Source organism: Equus przewalskii, chromosome 4, assembly GCF_037783145.1.
Source record: "Equus przewalskii isolate Varuska chromosome 4, EquPr2, whole genome shotgun sequence".
Classification (NCBI taxonomy): domain Eukaryota; kingdom Metazoa; phylum Chordata; class Mammalia; order Perissodactyla; family Equidae; genus Equus; species Equus przewalskii.
This window is the reverse complement of record NC_091834.1, coordinates 61,255,686-61,274,975: the sequence shown is the minus strand read 5'-3', so window position 1 is coordinate 61,274,975 and position 19,290 is coordinate 61,255,686. Positions and strand designations below refer to the sequence as shown.

Sequence of the window (19,290 nt, the reverse complement as noted above, 5' to 3'; positions counted from 1 at the left end):
TCCCGCAATTCAGGCTACTGTGGAATGTCCCAGTCAGGAGGTGAAACAACCATTTATAATCATCTGAACCTAGAGCTTACTTATAATCAGAAGTAGTTTTGCAGTTTTTTTTGTTTTGTTTTTTTTTTGAGGAAGATTAGCCCTGAGCTAACTCTGCTAATCCTTTTCTTTTTGCTGAGGAAGACTGGCCCTGAGCTAACATCCATGCCCATCTTCCTCGACATTCTATGTGGGACGCCTACGACAGCATGGTGTGCCAAGCAGTGCCATGTCTGCACCTGGGATCCGAACCAGTGAACCCCGGGCCGCTGAAGTGGAATGTGCACACTTTGCTGCACCACCAGGCCGGCCCGCCCCAGATTTAAAATACACTGAATTTCCCAGGAACGTACCCAGGAAAATGTAATTTAAAGGAAGGCTATATATTGTTTTGTTCAGAATTTTACAAGAAGTTATTATTTGAAACAAACAAAAATCATGTGACCAATGGCAATGCTGCTGTGGTATCTGAGCAACCAACACACTATCCCTTATCCTGGTGCATTTACAGCACCTGCATTCACAGCAAATCTATGTAGAGGTATGAGCATCTGCTTGCTTCAGCATAACTTTAGTGGAATCACACCCAAAAAGTTACATACTGAAGTACATATTACTTTATTTCGTTGTGTTACATTTAGAGCATTATGAGTACACGTATTTTTTCTTTAATTAGATTTAGTAGATATTTTGTATGAATTTCATTACAGGATAGTAACAGGGAATTCCAAAATATCTGGTGTAAAAGAGGACACTGGGTCTGAGAGTTCAGAGCCACTGAATTAGTTATTCTCTTATTCCTTATACACAAATGAGTCTGGTCTGTTATTATACTAGCAGTTTTTATTCTATTATCTTGACCTCTCTAGCTAAAGCAACATCTTCAGTCACCTTCTAACTTTATGTTAGCTTCTTCGTTACACTTACGATACCTGAAATCACCCTATCGATGCGTTGGCTTATTTCCATACACGCATTTTATCTGCCCCCGTCTGAAGACAGGAATTTTGGCATGTCGGTTCTGGCACTCAAATATTTGTTGACTGATCTCACAACCTGAACCTAGCACAGTGCCAAGCACTTAGTTTTCAGTTAGTATCTACTGGCTTATTCTTTACGCATTCAGTGGTTCTTTTCCCTTCCTCTACCTATCAGAACACCTAGCTCATAAATGTTCGCCAACAGTGCTTTTTGATGGGGATGAGAACCCTGTGGAAGCCTTTGTTCTGAAAAGAGGTTGGCAGGTAGCAGTTCTTTTTGAATGCCTGAAAGAAGCAGGCAAGCAGTTCTTCTGAACATCTACCCCTGTGTGTCAAGTACTGGTACTCCCACATATTTCATCTACTTTTTCTCTCATAGAATTTGTGGGCCCTTAAGAGTATTGGTGAGAATCTCAGCTTACTTTTTCTTTTGGAGCTTCTCAAAGGACAGTGGCAAGCAAGAACACAAAGTAAAGGTAAAGGCAGGAAAAATTTAAAAGTAATTTCCCTGAATCACTTTTTCATCTTTTAAGGTTCAGGCAAAGAATTAGGCACACATACATTCAAGGAGAGCTAGCTATCACACAGAAGCAGCGTGAGAGTGAGGACTCCTGGTTGTTAGTGCCATTGAGTCAATTCCAATTTCTAGCAATGCTGTGTACAGCAGAGCAGAACCCTGCCCGGCCTTTTTGTGCCACTACCCTCCGGCACTTTATCAGACAATGCTCTGCTGCTACTAATAGGGTTTTCACAGCCTATTTTTCGGAAGTGGGTGGCCAGCTCCTTCTTCCTAATCTGTCTTAGTCTGGAAGCTCCACTGAAACCTGTCCACCATGGGTGACCTGCTGGTATTTGAAATGTCGGTGGCACAGCTTTTAACATCACAGCAACATGCAGCTGCCACAGTGTGACAACCAACAGATGGGCACTGTGGTTCCCTGATGATGAAATGAACCCAGGGAGCAGTGGTGAGTGTGTCAAATCTTAACCACTATTAGATCACCAGGGCTGGCTGAGGATTTCTACACTGAGTCAATCATCTCTAAAATGCACAAAGAAAGGAAATAATGATGCTTATTCTGAATAATGGAATAATTAAAATGATGATTTGTAATGATCCAATCCTGAAAAAAAAAGAATTGGAGGTAACCTAAACGTGGATGAAAGTACTTAGGGATTCCTAATTTCCAATTATTTTTCTTCTTTCTTCACCATCCAACTATATTTTGGGGTGTGGGTGTGTGTATTAAAAGAAACTGATGAGAAACATCACCAACATCTCTAAATTACTCTTAAGAAATGTCAACTAGAAGTTTAGTTCCTGAATATCCTCTTACCATAAAGACATAGATTCAAACTAAGAGCCTGCGATTATAAAGCAAAGTGGTACTAGACGAGAAACCATTCCAAGGGATCTGCTTCGTGGATCCTTCACACAGACCGTGGTGCATATCCAGCTGGCCAAGAAAGAACAACAGGAACACAGTTCCTCACGTTGGTAAGGTGTTTGGCTTTACACACGTGGGGCGAGAGGGTTCTTGTGAAGATGAGTCCATCTCAGATTTCCAAGTGTTTTCCAGCTATTGACAAAACTTCATAAACTTTCCATTTGCCCTTTGGGGTTTAAGCAAGAGCTTTAATGGGCACTGTCAGTTCAGAAAATCAAAGAAGAGGAAAATCCAGGGCTCCTCTTATTACTTAAGAAGAATCCTAAGTCTTCTTACTACTACTAAGATCTGGGTTTTATCTGTGTCCTCCCAATTACAGTACAAGAAAATATGAAATACTAAAACACAAGTAATGTTATTCACACATCTATTCCTATATGATTTAGACAATAAATCATCATTTAAAGACCACCCAAGAAATCATTAAAAAGGGTTTTCTATCATCCTATTTTACCAAACCCAGAAGACATCAATCCTCTAGTAAAGATTCTAAATGTTATCAAACCGGCAATCACAAGAAAATATGTGAGCTCCATGCCAGCCAGCACTGGTTTCATAAAACCAGCATTCCAATCAGCCACAATCATTTCAGAATAATACCTAACATTTTACCAAGTGCTTACTCAGTACTGTGGGCAGCATTCTCAGCACTTCACATGAACTATCTCATTTTAACTCCATTCCCATATTATGGATGAAGAAGTTTGGCTACAGAGAGGTTAAAAAAATTTGCTGGACATCACTAGCCAGTAGATAGTGGAGTCAGACCCAAACTCAGGAAATATAATTTCAGAGCCTACACTTTTAATTCCCAGGCATACCAACACAAAAATAGGCAGGGGTATAAAGACAGCCCATCTAGCCATTCTTCAGAAACCTTTCCTATCTTGACAATTATTAAGTTTCACTGCAGGTTAAAATAAATTCTTCACAGGGCCGGCCCAGTGGCGCAGCAGTTAAGTTCACATGGTCCGCGTCGGTGGGCCGGGGTTTGCCAGTTGGGATCCCGGGTGCGGACATGGCACCTCTTGGCAAGCCGTGCTGTGACAGGCATCCCGCATATAAAGTAGAGGAAGACGGGCATGCATGTTAGCTCAGGGCCAGTCTTCCTCAGCAAAAAGAGGAAGATTGGCAGCAGGTGTTAGCTCAGGGCTGATCTTCCTCAAAAAAAAAAAAAAAAGTTAAAATAAATGCCTCTTGGTTATTTTTCTCCATACTAGTTACTTTGCTAGAGCATCAAGCTACATCCACCTAAATCATTTCAAAGCAGCCTCTTAAGTCCAGACAATGATACTAAAAATACCTAAGCAAATCTCTACACCAGCTCCTCCCTAAACCTCCAGATCAAGTGAACGCCACCTGAACAGGTTTGCTGGCACTGAGGGACCTTGAGACATATACTTCTTCAGCTACTGAACCTCACTTAATGTTTAGACAAAGTCAAGGCAGGGGGGTGGCGGGGGAGGGGGGCAACTCTTGACAGAAGAGTGTGGTCAACACAGTTAAATGCTGAAGACAGTAAAATATGATCACAGGAGAGCACCCTTCAGGGTACCAGGCAGGGGCAGTGGTGGAGGCTGAGGGCAGAGAGCAGCAGACAGAAGAATGAATGGGAAACGAGAAAGCGGAGACAGTGAGAAATACACACTGGAGAACCCTGGGCTGTAAAGGGAAAAACGGGTTGAGGGAATGGAGCTTCTGGGGGCTGAGTTCCAGGTAACAGCCCAAATCTGTCTTCACACAGATCAGACAGTTCCACTTCCCTACAGCAACAGCACTACAGCTTTCTGGTCTCAGAATTCCCTTATAGTGTTAAAAATTAGTGAGGACCCCAAAAAGTTTTTGATATTGTGGGTTATTTCTATCAATTTTTTCCTGTATTAGAAATTAAAATGCAGATTTTATAATATTTACTAATTTATTTAAAGTAACAATAAAAGCTCGATATGCGCTAATGTGTAAAAACAACATTTTGTGAAAATAACTATTTTCCAAAATAAGACAAAAACTAGTGAGAAGAACGATAGTTTTATAATTTTGCAGATGTCAATTTCTAGCTTAATAGAAGACAGCTAGATTTGTGTATCTGGCTCTGTCGCAATGTGGGATTGTGGGTGAAGCTGACGAAGAATATCAAACATAGTTAGAAAACGGAGAATTTTAAAAGCCTTTTCAAATTATCGTGGATATTCTTCTCTGATACTACACCAAAACTCTGACAAGTGATAGTTTCTTAAAGTTTATTTCTTAAAGATTAGTAGCAACATGGAATTGGAAACTACAGCAATGAATTTTTGGTACTCTATTTCATTAAATCCATTAACATATCTTAGACTCAGAATGGCCGGATCTTTTTTTTTCTGAGGAAGATTAGCCCTGAGCTAACATCCATTGGCAGTCCTCCTCATTTTCTGGCTGAGGAAGATTAGCCTAACATCTCTGCCAGTCTTCCTCTACTTTATATGTGGGTTGCCAACACAGCACGGCTGACAAGTGGTGTAGGTCCATGTGGGAGATCCAAACCCACGAACCCGGGGATCCAAACCCGAAAACCTAGGCCGGTAACGGGACATGTGCCAAACTTAACCACTATGCCACAGGGCCGGTCCCTGGATCTTTTAACAATACCTGATTTTATAACATCATGCATTGGTCATTTGGAAAATATTGGTAAATGGAGTTAAGTAGATCTTCCAAATAGTGATCCATTTACTATACAGTATCAAAACCCCACATTTGTTAATATCACCACTCATCACATCAAAAGCTTGATGGTCACAAATACTATCAGTTGTTTTCTCGAAATGACAGGCTCACTTCACTCATTTTCCAGAAAATGAATGCCCAATACCTAAGACTGCCTAACAGTACTTTCGTCAGACATTTTACAGTGTTCTATGAAAAAGAGCAGACAGTTCAGCTTGCAACTCAAACAATCATACGAGTGTTTTTCCTGAGACAATCATATTTCAGTATGCTTTATGCACACTTCCCACTTTGTCACACAGAATATTAATAAGATGTAAGAACAAAGGTCTGGAGTTAACAAAGTTAATAATTTTTACACTCCATCAAGGATACTCCAAAGCAAAACTGATTTGGTTTTTTTAGCTGTTAGAGTATGACAGAGAATACAATAACTCATTTTGGTGTCCCTTACTTGATTAGTGCTAAGGGCAGGCAGTTTTACCCACCACTGTTTTTGCACCGTCAGTGCAAATATCAACAGAGTGAAAAATGAAAATAACGTCTTAATTTTAATATGAAAATGGCTTTGACCCTGGGGACTTCCAAGGGTCTGGAGACCACACTTTGAGAACCACTGCCCTAGACCAACAATTCCCAAACAAGACACTCCAGGACAGAGTTTTCACCAAAACATGGTAAAAGGCGGGAAACAAAGGACAATGTATTACATCTTTTTTCAAAGCTAAACCTACTAAATACAGATGACTGGGGGCCGGCCCCGTGGCCCAGTGGTTCAAGTTCCATACGCTCCACTTTGGTGGCCCAGGTTCGCAGGTTTGGATCCTGGGTGTGGACCTACTCCACTCATCAGCCATGCTGTGGAGCCATCCCACATATAAAGTAGAGAAGACTGGTAGAGATGTTAGCTCAGGGCTAATCTTCCTCAAGCAAGAAAAAGAGGAGAACTGGCAGCAGATGTTAGCTCAGGGAGAATCTTGCTGACAAAAAACAAAGAAAAAGGAAAAAGACTGTCCTTTACTCTGGGTATGATCTGCCCTTTTTATGTATTAAAATATCCTTTCTTTTATAAATAGAAAGGGGAAATCAGAGGGTAGTTTGATGACTGTACTGATTTTTTTAATGCCCTTACTTGGCAAAATAAAGACTGGCCACCCTACACACTTCCCAATTTTTTAGAAAATCAATTGTCCTAGGGTGCTCTTCAGCAAACAGTGAAAGCAGTTGTCTCGATGCTCTGAAGCCTTCCTACAAGTTCCATAACTAATTCTCCAGGAAATAACTGGAAGGAAATGCCATGGGCAAATACCTTTCCGTCAATCAACAAACCAAACCTTTAAAAAATAACAGCATCAGGGCTGGCCTGGTTGCATAGTGGTTAAGTCTGCATGCTCTGCTTTGCCGGCCCAGGGTTCATGGGTTCAGATCCTGGGCACAGACCTACACACCACTCATCAAGGCATGCTGTGGCAGCATCACATATACAAAACAGAGGAAGACTGGCACAGATGTTAGCTCAGGGACTATTTTCCTCAAGCAAAAAGAGGAAGATTGGCAACACATGTTAGCTCAGGGCCAATCTTCCTCACAAAAAATAAAAATATAGAAAAAAAACCCAGCACCCACGTAGCCTAGTAGACTAGCAAATCTATATGAAACACATATTTGCATGAAACACGTCACTAACAAGGCCAGCTGTTAAGCACCTTCCCCCTCCAAGGATGTCTTCAATTGCACAAACTTCACAATGAAAATATGTAAAATGGATAGATGTGACAGTGTGCCCCATTTCCTCATAAACAAAAACAGAGGTTTAACTAAATAATCTGTAAATTCCCTTCCAGCTGACACTGGAATCAGTGTGATTCAAAGCTCCAGAGTTAACTGATATAAGTGTGGTCCCAGAAAATTAGAAAAAGAACCTGAACTAACTTTCACATTCAGAAAAATATCTTCAAGTACAAAAAAAGTTAACAACCAAGCCAACATAAACAATAGACAAGACAGTACTCGCATCGGACGCTTGTTCCACGATGAAAGTTTACTTCAGTTAACTAGTTCCACAGTCTTAGTACAGATGGATAATTTGCACTGCAGTTCCAGGCTAACGTGGCAGAGGGAGGGGTTTGGGTGTGTGTTTTTCCAAATTAGATGTATTCTGCCTTGTACAGAGAAGGAGATGAAAAAAAAAAAATTGACAGTTACAGAAAAGACAAAGGAGCCACACCTAATTTTATTTGGGGAGGGTGGGTGGAGGGAGACACATACACAGCATTCTGATACCAACAATAAAAAAGAAAAAATTAGGCCCACAGTGAAATTTCAAAATAACATACTACTGAATCAGTCAGACTCAAACTGGAGAGAAGACGACACGGCAAAGTGGCAGAATTTGCTGAATTTGCAGCAGCTCTGCCCCAATGAATTATTTCTGAGAGAGGGTTCCTCCCTCCCTAGCTAAGGCAAGTTATTGCATCAGGCACCCGTGCAGGAGAAACCCGTTCGGTGTTTACTACTAGGTGATGGATCCCCGGGGTCCTATTCCAAGCTTTGGGCTCTAACTGACTGGATGTGAGGATCCATTTGAATTAACCTTTTTCCCGTCCCCTCTAAATTCTGACATCCATGCAGTGCCCCCAGAAAAAGGAGGCCCGCATTGAATCACAAGCCCTTCAGCCCGCGAAACCTCCCTCCTTTCTGCAAAAGCAAATTTCAAAATGTTCCATACGAAGGACGGCTGACTTCACCGAGGAAGTCAGCAACATTTACAGTTTCCCAGGTTTACCGTCTGAAAGCTCACTCATTCCGAATGGCCCTTTCAGAACCCAGAAAAGATGACAAGAGCGAAGGACGATGAACTCACATCATTATTAGGGGGAAAAAAAAGTTTGACACCTCCCCACATCCACGTTTCAACTATTTTTATTTCCCTAGCCGATCATTCGGCTAACTAAGCCCTGAATGGAGGAAGACGACAAAGAGGAAACACTATTCAAAGCATCCCGAAGATTAAAAAAGAGAGTGTGGCCGTATGAAGAAAGAACCGGCAGCTTCGGCTCATAATGGACCAGGGAAGAATTGGCAGCCTCGCCACCCAGGGTGTACAAAGAAGACAGCTGAGACTGGAAAACTGAAGTTGAGGTGACTGAGCGAGGACAGGAGGAGACCCAAAGGTCAGAAATCCCTCGTAGGAAGAGGAGGCGCGGGCAGTCACCAGGAATGGGAAAGAAAAGCAGATCGCGAGGGGAGGGACGCAGGATGTCGAAGGGGATCCGAGAAGTCACCCAGGGAGAGGGGAGGACCGGGGTCCACGGGAGGGCAGGTGGCCGGCCCACGCGGGGACTTGGGTCCAAAGTGGGGGAGGCAAGGGAGATGCCAGGGCACCAAGGGCTTTCAGAGGATGAAGGAGAGGGGTAACCGGCGAGATGCAGGTGCCCGGGAAGGACAGAGGATGACCAGGAGGGGACCAGGGTAGGAGAGCCGCGGGCCGAGGGGAAGACGCAAAATGCCGGTACCTGCTGGCGCACTGCTAGCCTGAGAGGAGCCAGCACCTCCTCAGCCCCCGCGCCGTCCATGCTGCTCCGGGAGGCGAGGGCGGGGAGCGATGTCGGGGAGCGGGCGGGCGTGCTGAGCGGCCGGCGGGCGGGTGGCGGAGGCCGGGCGGGGAGCCGGGGCGGCAGCGACAGCAGCAGAGCGGCGCGGGCGACTCTAAGCAGCACCGGGCGCGGAGAGGGCATGAGCCGGCGGCCCTGGCAGGTCCGGAGCAGGCGGCGGCGGAAGCGGCGCGCGCGGCCCGGCCCGGAGCATGATGAAATCGCCGCGTAAACGCCGCGGCGCGCGCGCAGCCGCACATTCCCCACCCCGCGGCGCGGCGCCGCGTCGTCGCCGGCAGATTCGACACAGAACCCTGGAAGGAGCTGGAATCCTTGAGTCTAGAGAAGGCTTGCTTCACGTTGGGCACCAGGGAGGGCTGCGTGGTCTCAGATCGCCTGCCTGCGAACGGATTGGCACAAAGAGGCGTCAGGCCACCCCAATAGGGTGGACGTTCAAGGACGGAGCTGCATCCGAGACATGCAGACTGAGACGCGCAAGGACCCTCAAAGCATAGGCTTCGTACACGGGCACTGACGCTCGAGCTGACCTATGGGAATACAACACTTCTGTTTCTGTTCTTTCACCCCCTGAGCCTTAACGGGTCATAAAACATCAAATCAGTTAGGGACTTAGATTCAGTCTTGCTCCAGCTCAGGTGTTCCTCAAATGAGGAAACAGGTCAAGAGAGGTTAATGATTTGCCCAACTCTTCACTTTCATGTCTTGTCAAGACAAAAGCTGCGGGGCGGGAAGAGGGGGAGGCGGAAGTGAGGAGCTTTTTGGAGAAGGTCAATTCTGAGCACCGTTTGCAGGGCACGCAGGATTTGAACCAGCAGAGTTGAGGCAAGACAAAAGGGAAAGAGATGAGGTAAGGGGAAGTGGAGATGAGAATCCAGGTGCCCGGGATTCCCTCTGTGTGACTTCGCCTCAGCAGAGTCCCCTCTTGTGGTTAGGCCCCAGCTGACGACCATCGACCATCCAGAGACAGCTTCTTCCTTCCCTCCTGCCCCAAGGGTGGGTTGGCAGGAAAAGCTAGATTCCCTTTCCAGAGAGAGAATAAAAAAAAGCAAAGAATGTGTTGGTTATGGAAATAGCATTGCAGACACCCACCAGGATGCCTAAAATGAAAATGATAGAAAATGCCAAGTGATGCTCTGGGACTCTCCCATGCTGCTGAGAGGAGTGTCAACTGGTGCAGCCACTCTGAAGAAGTGCTAGACAGTATCTACCTGTTTATGGTTCTTCACATCTTCCCTGTAACCAGCAGGTCCACCCCAGGAGCCTGCGAGAGCAGACAGCCTCACCAGAATGAAGTTGCCTCTCCCAGCAGATGAAAGTCCATGTTACTTCTCCTCCTGTTTCAGTTCATGGTTCTAAAGAAGTACTGACAGTTTAGCATTAGCAGGGCAGGTGCAGAAGAACCTTCTGCAGTATTAAACAATTTATACTTTTAAAACTTATTTCAGGAGCCAGCCCAGTGGCACAGCGGTTCAGTGTGAACGTTCAGCTTCAGCTGCCCCGGTTCACCGGTTGGGATCCTGGGTGCAGACATGGCACTGCTTGGCAAGCCACGCTGTGATAGGCATCCCACATATAAAGTAAAGGAAGATGGGCATGGATGTTAGCTCAGGGCTAGTCTTCCTCAGCAAAAAGAGGAGGATTGGCAGATGTTAGCTCAGGGCTGATCTTCCTCAAAAAAAAAAAATTATTTCAAGATTTGATATTTATTAATTGTAATTTTTATTTTAATAGGTAATTTTGAATTTATCTTAATATTTTTAAATATGAAAAACCATTTTAATTTTTACACATTCTTATTTACATTTTTATTAAAACATTCAAATTCTGTATGCTTTGAATACAATTATATATATTTTTTAATTCTTTAGATCAGTAATGTCTCATGTGAAGACAGTCCTATCACTGGTCTCCAAGTCCTTTCTTTCCCCCTTCGGGTTCATCCTCCCCATTGCACCTTAGTGATTATTTCTAAAAGACAAAGCTGTGCATGTTGCTCTTATGCTCAGAACACTTCAATAGGTCCAAATGGCCCTTAGCAGAATCCCCTAAGCGATTTTCCTTAGAAAACAACATCTGCAAGACAATAATAATAGCTTATATTTTTTGAGGGCTTACTATGTACCAGTTAGTGTTCTAAGTTATCTCATGTAATTTATTCACCTATCCAATGAGATAGGCTCCATAGTAATTCCCATTTTATAGATTCAGGATTCAAGGCATAAGATATTAAACAACTTGTCCATGGTCACACAACTACTAAGTGAGTGAAGGACCAGAATGAGAGTTGGGAGCAGTGTCAGTTTTACCATGTAGCTAATGAGGCTAATGTTCATGTGAATAATCAATAACCAATCTATAGATAAGAATGATACGGTGAGATTTATTTGAGGCACGCTGAGGACTAGCCCAGAAGTGCAGTCTCCACCATGGAAGAAAGCACTCCAGAGAAGCATGGTTTATGGCATGATTATGTACTGTTTCAGAACAAAAAACACACGTCAAGCATGACAGGAATACATTTTTTTTTCAGACGGAGATAATATGCTGCAACTTTGCATGTATGGGTCAACTTTACCCTGGTTTTGTTACCAGACCAAAGTGAGTCCGCTCCTTGGTGAGTTAATCAGACTACACCAGAAGTAGTTGTCACACAAAGCCTAATTTTATTAACAGCATGCAGCAAACAAAATGGGGACCATAGGGAATAATTTCACAAAGCTATGGCTCTGTGAGCACAGGGAGTGGGTGCCTTTTATTTGGGGTAGGGGATGAATATGCATAGAGGAAGCTTTGTCTTGAGGCACGCACTGATCTCCTTTCTTATGCACAGTGCCTTCTGCTCATGTCTTCTTTTACACGTAGCACCTTTTGCACATCTCCCTTTGCGCGTGGCACCCCATCACCATCTTGGATCTTTCTCGTTTGGGCCAGTTCTGTGGTTTGGCCATCTGAAAACGTTTTGTCTCAATGTGTGACCTTAGTTCCTGGAAGCAAGCTTAACTTCAAAACGAAGTGCTAGGTATAGAAAGTTGTTTTAAGGACTTCCCAGCTACTTTGAGGAGCTGTTAACTGCTCATGGAACTTTGCTTTTTTAAGCCACTAAGCAACTCTTTAAGTGCCTGTTTAAGCAACTTGGGGCAGTTAGCTGGTGCAGATTCTGGGAAGGAAAGCCTATCTTCAAAGGAGTACTGGTGTTGACGTCAGAGGAAGGGTGGCATTCATCTCTGTCTTCAAAGAGTGCATTCCTTGCTTTGGGATAATGTTTAGTGTTTAAAGCAGATGTACAATGCATGTTTGACAGGCCGTAAGTCAGGCTGCTCTGGGAAAAACAAGTTTGGGCCAATCAGGTTTAAATGAAAATGGCTTTCCCATGTACCTCAGTATGCGAAAATTTCTTGTTATTTTCATTACTAATGAAGGTTTAAGTGAGCTTCAGGACCCCTCATTTGGGTGGGGTCTTTCACAGGCCTGCGAGAAGCCCTCACAGTGTATACTCATGGTCATATTTTTTTCTTTCTTTCTTTGTTAAAGTTCTTTTCTTTATTTGAGGGAATAGAATTTGCATTCACTGAAATGCACATATCTTAAGTGTACAGTTCAATGGGTCTTGACAAAGGAATACCCTCTTATAACCCACACCCCAATCAAGATAAAGAACATTTGCCTCACTCCACAAAGTCCCCTTCTGTCTCTTCCTAGTTATCCCACCCCGCAGAACCAGGCAACCACTATTCTGGTTTCTTTCTTCTTAGTTTAGTTTCTTCTATTCTAGACTGTAGCATAAATGGAATAACGTGATATGTATTCTGTGTCTGACTTCTTTCATTGAGCTTAATGTCTGAGAGATTAATGCGTGTTGTTTCATGTATAAGTAATTCATCCTTTCTGTCGCTTAGCGGTATTCCGTTGTATGAATATGCCATAAATTGTTAATCTATCCACCAGTTGATGAACATTTGGGTTGTTTCCTGTTCTGGGCTATTATGAATAAAGCTGCTGTAAATATTCTTACACATCTCTTTTTGTGGAGGTTTTCACTTCCCTTGAGTAAGTACCTAGGAGGGAATTGCTGGGTCAAAAGTTTTATTAGAAATTGCCACGAGTTTTTCCAATGTGGCTGTATCATTTTATATTCTCATGAGCAACATATGAGAATTCTAGTTGCTACACATCCTTGTGGACGTTTGAGGTTGCCAGTCTTTCAGATTTTAGCTATTGCAATGGGTGTAGTGGTGTCTCATTATGGTTTTAAATGGCCTTTCCCTGTATGTGTAATGGTGTTTCATGCGTTTTCATGGCTTACCGGCCATTTGTATGTCTTCTTTTGTGAAGTGTGTGTTCAAATTTTTGGTTCATTTTTAACTGGGTTCTTTGCTTTTAATATTGAGTTGTAGGAGTTTTACATATTCTGGATACAAGTCCTTTGCCGGATGTATGTTTCGTGAATATTTTCTTCCAGTCTGTGGCTTGCCCATTCATTTTGTTAATACTGATTTTTGATAAGCAGAAATTTTTTTCTTTCAATCAAGTCTAATTTATCAATTGTTTTCTTCTGGGTCCTAAGAAATCTTTGCCTACACTCAGATCACAAAGATATCCTCCCACATTTTTGTCTAAAATTTTAATAGTTTTAGCTTTTGTGTTTAGATCTGTGATCCATTACGAATTAATATCTGTGTACAGTTTGAAATCAAAGTTCATTTTTTTCCTGTGTAGGTATCCATTTGCTCCAGCACCATTTGTTGAAAAGAAGAAAGGCTTGTGATAAATTACTGATTTCACCATTGATCAAGTATGGTGACTTTGTCGAAAATAAATTGACTAAGTAAGTGTGGGTCTATTTCTGTGATCCCTGTTCTGTTCCACTGATCCATCTGTCTATCAGTCTTTGTGTCAGTATCACACTTCCTTGATTACTACTGCTTTATAGTAAGTCTTGATGTCAGGTAATGTACATTTTCCACCTTTTCTTCTTTTTCAAAATTGTTTAACTATTTTAGGTCCTTTCTATTTCCATATAAATTTTAGAATTGACTTGTCAATTAAAAAAAAATTCCTGCTGGGATTGTGAATCCGTAGGTCAATTTTAGGAGAATTGATAGCTTAGCAACACAGACCTTGGATGTCTTTTGTTAAATTTATTCCTAAGTATCTATTTTTTAAAGATTTTAGTTTTTCCTTTATCTCCCCAAGTCCCCCCAGTACATAGTTGTATGTTTTAGTTGTGGGTCCTTCTGGTTGTGGCATGTGGGATGCCACCTCAACATGGCCTGACAAGCAGTGCCATGTCCACGCCCAGGATCCCAACCGGCGAAACCCTGGGCCGCCAAAGTGGAGTGCGCAAACCTAACCGCTCAGCCACAGGGCCGGCCCCATTCCTAAGTATTTTATTCTTTCACTCTGAGTTTTATTTTGTTTTCCAATGGTTTGTTTTTAGTGTATAGAAGTATAATTGATTTAGTGTAGTGATCTTGAGTCCTGAGACTTTCACTTATTAATTTTAGTATTTGGGTTTTTTGGTTGTTGTTGTAGATTCCTTGAGATTTTCTACGTTAATAATCATGTCATTTGTATATAGAATGTTTTATTTCTTCCTTTTTAATATTTAGGCTTTTTTTTTTACTTGCCTAATTGCATGGCCTAAGTCATTTTGCACAATATTGGATAGAAGTGGTGAGAGTGAACATCTTGCCTTGTTCCTGATCTTAGAGGGAAAATATTGGGTGTTTCTCCATCGAGTATCATATTAGATGCAGAATTTTTAGCAGATGGCTTTATCATTTTAAGGAAGTTCCTGCCTATTTCCAATTCGCTTAAAGATTTTGTCATGAATGGGTGTGGAACCTTGTAAAAGTGCTCTGTCTGCATCTATGAAGATGACCATAGGGTTTTTCCCCTTTATTGTCTTAATGTGGTGAATTAAACTGTTGGATTTTTCAAATGTTATATCAACCTTACATTGCTGGGACAAATCCCACTTGGTTTTATCCTTCTTATATTTTGTTAGATTTGATTTGCTAGTATTTTGATCAGGATTTTTGCCTCTATATTCTTGAACAATATTAGCCTATAATTTTCTTTTCTTGCAATAGCTTTGTGAGATCTTGGTGTCAAGGTTAGGCTGGCTTTATAAAACGAATTGGGAAGAGTTTCTTTCTTCTCTATTTCCTGAAATGCCAATCTTTGTAGGATTGGTATGATTTCTTCCATAACTGTTTGATAGAATTCACCAGGGAATTTGTGAAGAGGTCTTTTCATAGAAATGGAAGTATCCATGTTTTTTATTTCATCTTTTGTTACTTTTGGTAAGTTTTCTTTTTTGAGGAATCTGGGCGTTTTATATAAGTTGTCAAGCTTATTGGCATAACATTGTTCGTAACAGTCCAATATTACCCTTTAAATATGTGTAAGATCTGAGGTAAAATTTCCTCTTTCATTCCTGGGACCAGTAGTTGTTTTTTTCTCTTCCTCTCTTTAGTCTTGATCATTCTTGCAAAGCATTTACCAATTTACCAATTTTTTAAAACATCCTACTTTTGGCTTTGTTAATATTCTCTATTGTTTTGTCCATTTTCTGTTCCATTGATTTCTGCTTTTATCTTTATAATTTTTTCCTTTTGCTTAATTTGGAGTTAAGTTGCCCTTCTTTTTCTAGCTTTTCAAGTTAGAAACTTAGATAATTTACTGTAAGCCTTTCTTCTTTTCTAAAACTAACATTTAAAACTATAGATTTGCCTCTAAGTACTGCTTTCGTTGAATCCCAAAATTTTGGGTACATTATGTTTTCATTTTCATTTAGTTCAAAATGCTTTCTAATTTCCCTTATGATTTCTTCCTTGACCTGTTAACTATCTAGAAGAGTGTTGTTTAATTTCCAAATATTTGGGGCTTTTAAACATATGCTATTGCTTTTATTATTGCTTTCTAGTTTAATTCCCATGTGGTCTGAAAAAAACTTTTGAAATTTATTGACTCGTTTTGTGACCCAACATATGGCATACCTTGGTGAACGTTCCATGCGTACTTAAAAGAATGTACACTACGCAGTTGTGTGTAGTGTTTCATAAATGTCAATTAGACAAGGTGGTTGATAGTGTTGTTCAGATCTTCTATATCATTACTAACTTTTTGTCTAGTTGTTCTATCAATAACTGAGAAAGGATGTTAAAATCTCTGTGATTTTGAATTCATCTATTTCTCCCTTTAGTTCTGTCATGCTTGCTTCAGTATTTTGAATTTATTAGGCATATACACATTTATAATTGTTACATCTTCCTGATGAATGACATTTTTATAGTTATGAAATAATCTTCTTCATCTCTAAATATACCTCTTATATTTAAATCTATTTATTCTCATACTAATATAGCCACTCCAGCTTTTTATGATTAGTGCCAACGACCGACAAAGAAGTGAGGCCTCCTGCCAACAGCTATGTGAGTGAGCCATCTGGGAAGCAAGTCCTCCAGCCCCAGTCCAGCCTTCAGATGATGGCAGCCCCAGCCAACATCTTGATCCTACCCTTGTAGGAGACCCTGATCCAGAACCAGAGTAGTAAGCAGAGTCCAGAACATAGAGATCTTGTAGGCGGTGGTAAACATTTTTACATTTCTTTTCAATGCAATAGGATGTCAGAAGCATTTTAAGCAGGAGAGAGAATGGTCTGATGTCTGTTTTAAGATGATCATTCTGGCTGTGTGTGGAGATTGGGCTGGAATGAGACAAAAATGGAGGCGAGGAGACCAGTTAAGCGGTTATTGTAGCTGCCTGTTAGATTGCCTGGGTCAGAGTAGTAACAGTGGAGATGCTGAGAGGGGTACAATTTGGGAAATATTTTGAAGGTAAAGCAGATCAGACACTGATGGATTAGTCATGTTGGAAGAGGAAGGAGAGTCAGGAAAAGAAAATAATAGATTGACTCATAGATACTGTGAGCCGGAGCAAATGGGTAGAACGTGATGTCATTTCCTGATATGGAGAAAAGTGGATGAGGAGCAGGGTCCCTGCCTCAGAGGGAAGGGATCCAAAAAATAGGGTACAGATTAGACCTGAAGAAGAATACAGCAAGGGAGGGCTGGAGAAGGAGATGGGGAAGGTGAGAGGCAGACGCTGCATGAAGTCACAGGACTGCCCTTCTGTCAGTGTCTGTTTTTCTGTGAAGGAGGAGGTCACATCGTTTGTGGAATGAGAGGCAGAAGGTTGCAGGGCTGTCATGTTGAGGAGGACAGAGAAGGGATGAGAAAGCCTGTGTGAAGAAAGGCAGAATAAACCCCATTGGAGAAATGTGGAAAGAGTCAGGTCACACTGGAGGCCCAACCGAGGATGGAGACTGTTATGGGTTGAATTGTGTCCCCCAAAAAGGCATGTTGAAATCCTAACCCCTGGTACCGCTATATTAAATTAGCAAGTTCCAGGTTTACCCAGAGCATCTTTTGTTCAAACAAGTCTTGTCCATCTTCACCTGCACTAGGTGGACAAGACTAGTCCACCTGCACTAGATGACCCCAACTAGAGCTGAAATGGTCAGAATACCAGGGAGTAGTCTCCTGCACTAGGCTGGGTCCCCCAGGATGCAGACAGCAAGACAGGATTAAGTGTGCACAGATTTTATCAGAGGAAACACCTGCATGAAAGGAAACAGGGAGGAAGCCGGGGAGGCCAGGAGAACCACCAGACCACCATGCTAGTCTGACCCAGAGTGAAGGAGAGAAGGAGCGACAGTGGTGCGAAGCATCCTAGCCGCCCACATAGTCTAAGGAAGGTTCAGCAAAGCCGTTGGGGAGTTCTGGAAGCAAAGCAACAACACAAGAGCCCCCTGGACTCGCAGGAACCATCTGCCTTAGCGTGTCAGCTGCTCTCAGTCATTGGCAGGGAGCAGCCTGTGGGGGGGCGTGCTTTGGCACAAGTCTGTCATGGATTTCAAAGAGGAGCAGCTGGGGCCCCAGGTCAATGACATTCCCTGTAGTAGGAGGGCTGTGAGGAGTATTCTTGCAGTGCCATACCTCCCATCAGATCAACATCTAACCCAGGTTTAGACTCAGTTTTTTCTTTTCTTTCTGTCGTCTTCTTTTTTTTTGCTGAGGAAGATTAGCTCTGGGCTAACATCTGTTGCCAATCCTCCTCTTTTTTTTGCTTGAGGAAGCTTAGCCCTGAGCTAAGATCTGTGCCAGTCTTCCTCTGTTATATGTGGGTCACCACCACAGCATGGCTGATGTTGCCCACAGCCACAAAGGGCAAGGAATGATGGGTACCGCCAAGCCTACTTGGTTGTTTAAGCAATCAAAGTTTACTGATAAAGGGAAACAGAACAAGGAGCAGGGATAAAGGGGAACAACAAATTGGTACTTACAACATCCACACCACAATCAGCCAGGGAAGTCCCAATAGTTTGTACAGCAGGTGGGAGTGCCGATTGTCCAGGTCTGAGGCAAAGCGTCCTTTCCTCAGTGAGACTTCCCCAGCTGATTGTGGTGTGGATGTTGTAAGTACCGATTTGTTGTTCCCCTTTATCCCTGCTCCTTGTTCTGTTTCCCTTTATCAATAAACTTTGATTGCTTAAACAACCAAGAGGCTTGGCGGTACCTGTCATTCCTTGCCCTTTGCAGCTGTGGGCAACAGCTGACGAATAGTGTAGGTCTGTGCCAGGGATACGAACCCACGAACCCAGGCCACCAAAGCAGGATGCACCAAACTTAACCACTAAGCCATGGGGCCAGCTCCAAGGACTTAGTTTTTTCTTGTCCTGTCTGGATCCTTTGAGTTCTAGCCAATGGAACACAACTGAATTTGCGGTACACTACTTCCCAGCCTAGCCTGTGAGAACTCCCATGTTCCGTCCTCCATGTGCTTCCTTTTCTGCTGCTGGACATCAATGTCCACAGGCTAAAGAGGGCAGAGCCTGCTCCCTGATTGACTATGTAGAACAGAGCCGTTCCCCACCCCTTTCTGATAAGCTCTTTGAACTGTTGATACGAGCAAAAAGGAAATTCCCATTGCGTTTGAGCCATGATACATTCTGGTCTGTGCATTAGAGCAGGAAGTTTGCCCTAAGTACTCTACCACCACTGGGCTGTGTATGAAAAAGATGAGAAGAGCATCTGGGACACAGGGGAAGGAGGGGGAGGGTGAAAAGAGCATTCGATTTACGAAAGTTCCGTTGATGTTTATACTTGCCTTTATGGGAATATGAAGTGAGGCAGAGCTGGGATCCCTCACACAGGCTGAGGGGGAATTATCCAGAGTAAGTGGACTGACTGGTGCTCCTGGTACTCCTCTCTGAGTGAGTATCTCTCCAGCTTTCTGATGCCGCTCCTTGAAGTAAGGTACCCACCCGTCTCCTTTGGCTCCTCCGTCTCCTACTGTTTGTCCTCCAAGCTAAGGTGTGCATGGATTCCCAGGAGCCCCACCTGGTTTTCTTCCAGTCCGTGCCTCCAGGATGCTAAAGGATGCTTCCCAGAAATTGCTGGGTGAGGAAGGTGGCACATGTCCAGTCCTGGCTCCTCC

General features: G+C 42.8%; 1 protein-coding gene and 1 long non-coding RNA gene across 3 annotated transcripts in view; one reads left to right on the top strand and one right to left on the bottom strand.

The window, feature by feature from the left end:
• GARS1 (glycyl-tRNA synthetase 1) overlaps positions 1–9,227 on the bottom strand; it is a 43,967-nt gene extending 34,740 nt beyond the window's left edge. The window contains exon 1 of one of the 2 annotated variants that reach the window (XM_008522949.2): positions 8,689–9,227. In XM_008522949.2, coding sequence (XP_008521171.2) covers positions 8,689–8,910 — 222 coding nt within the window. In that variant the 5' untranslated portion in view covers positions 8,911–9,227. The remainder of the gene's footprint in view (positions 1–8,688) is intronic. The other variant, XM_070616147.1, reaches the window with a different exon arrangement.
• Positions 9,228–9,514: 287 nt separating this feature from the next.
• LOC139082860 (uncharacterized) lies at positions 9,515–13,621 on the top strand. The gene is made up of 3 exons (XR_011539189.1): positions 9,515–9,634; positions 11,318–11,401; positions 13,504–13,621. It is a non-coding gene; the product is annotated as an uncharacterized lncRNA (long non-coding RNA).
• The last annotated feature ends 5,669 nt before the right edge of the window (positions 13,622–19,290 follow it).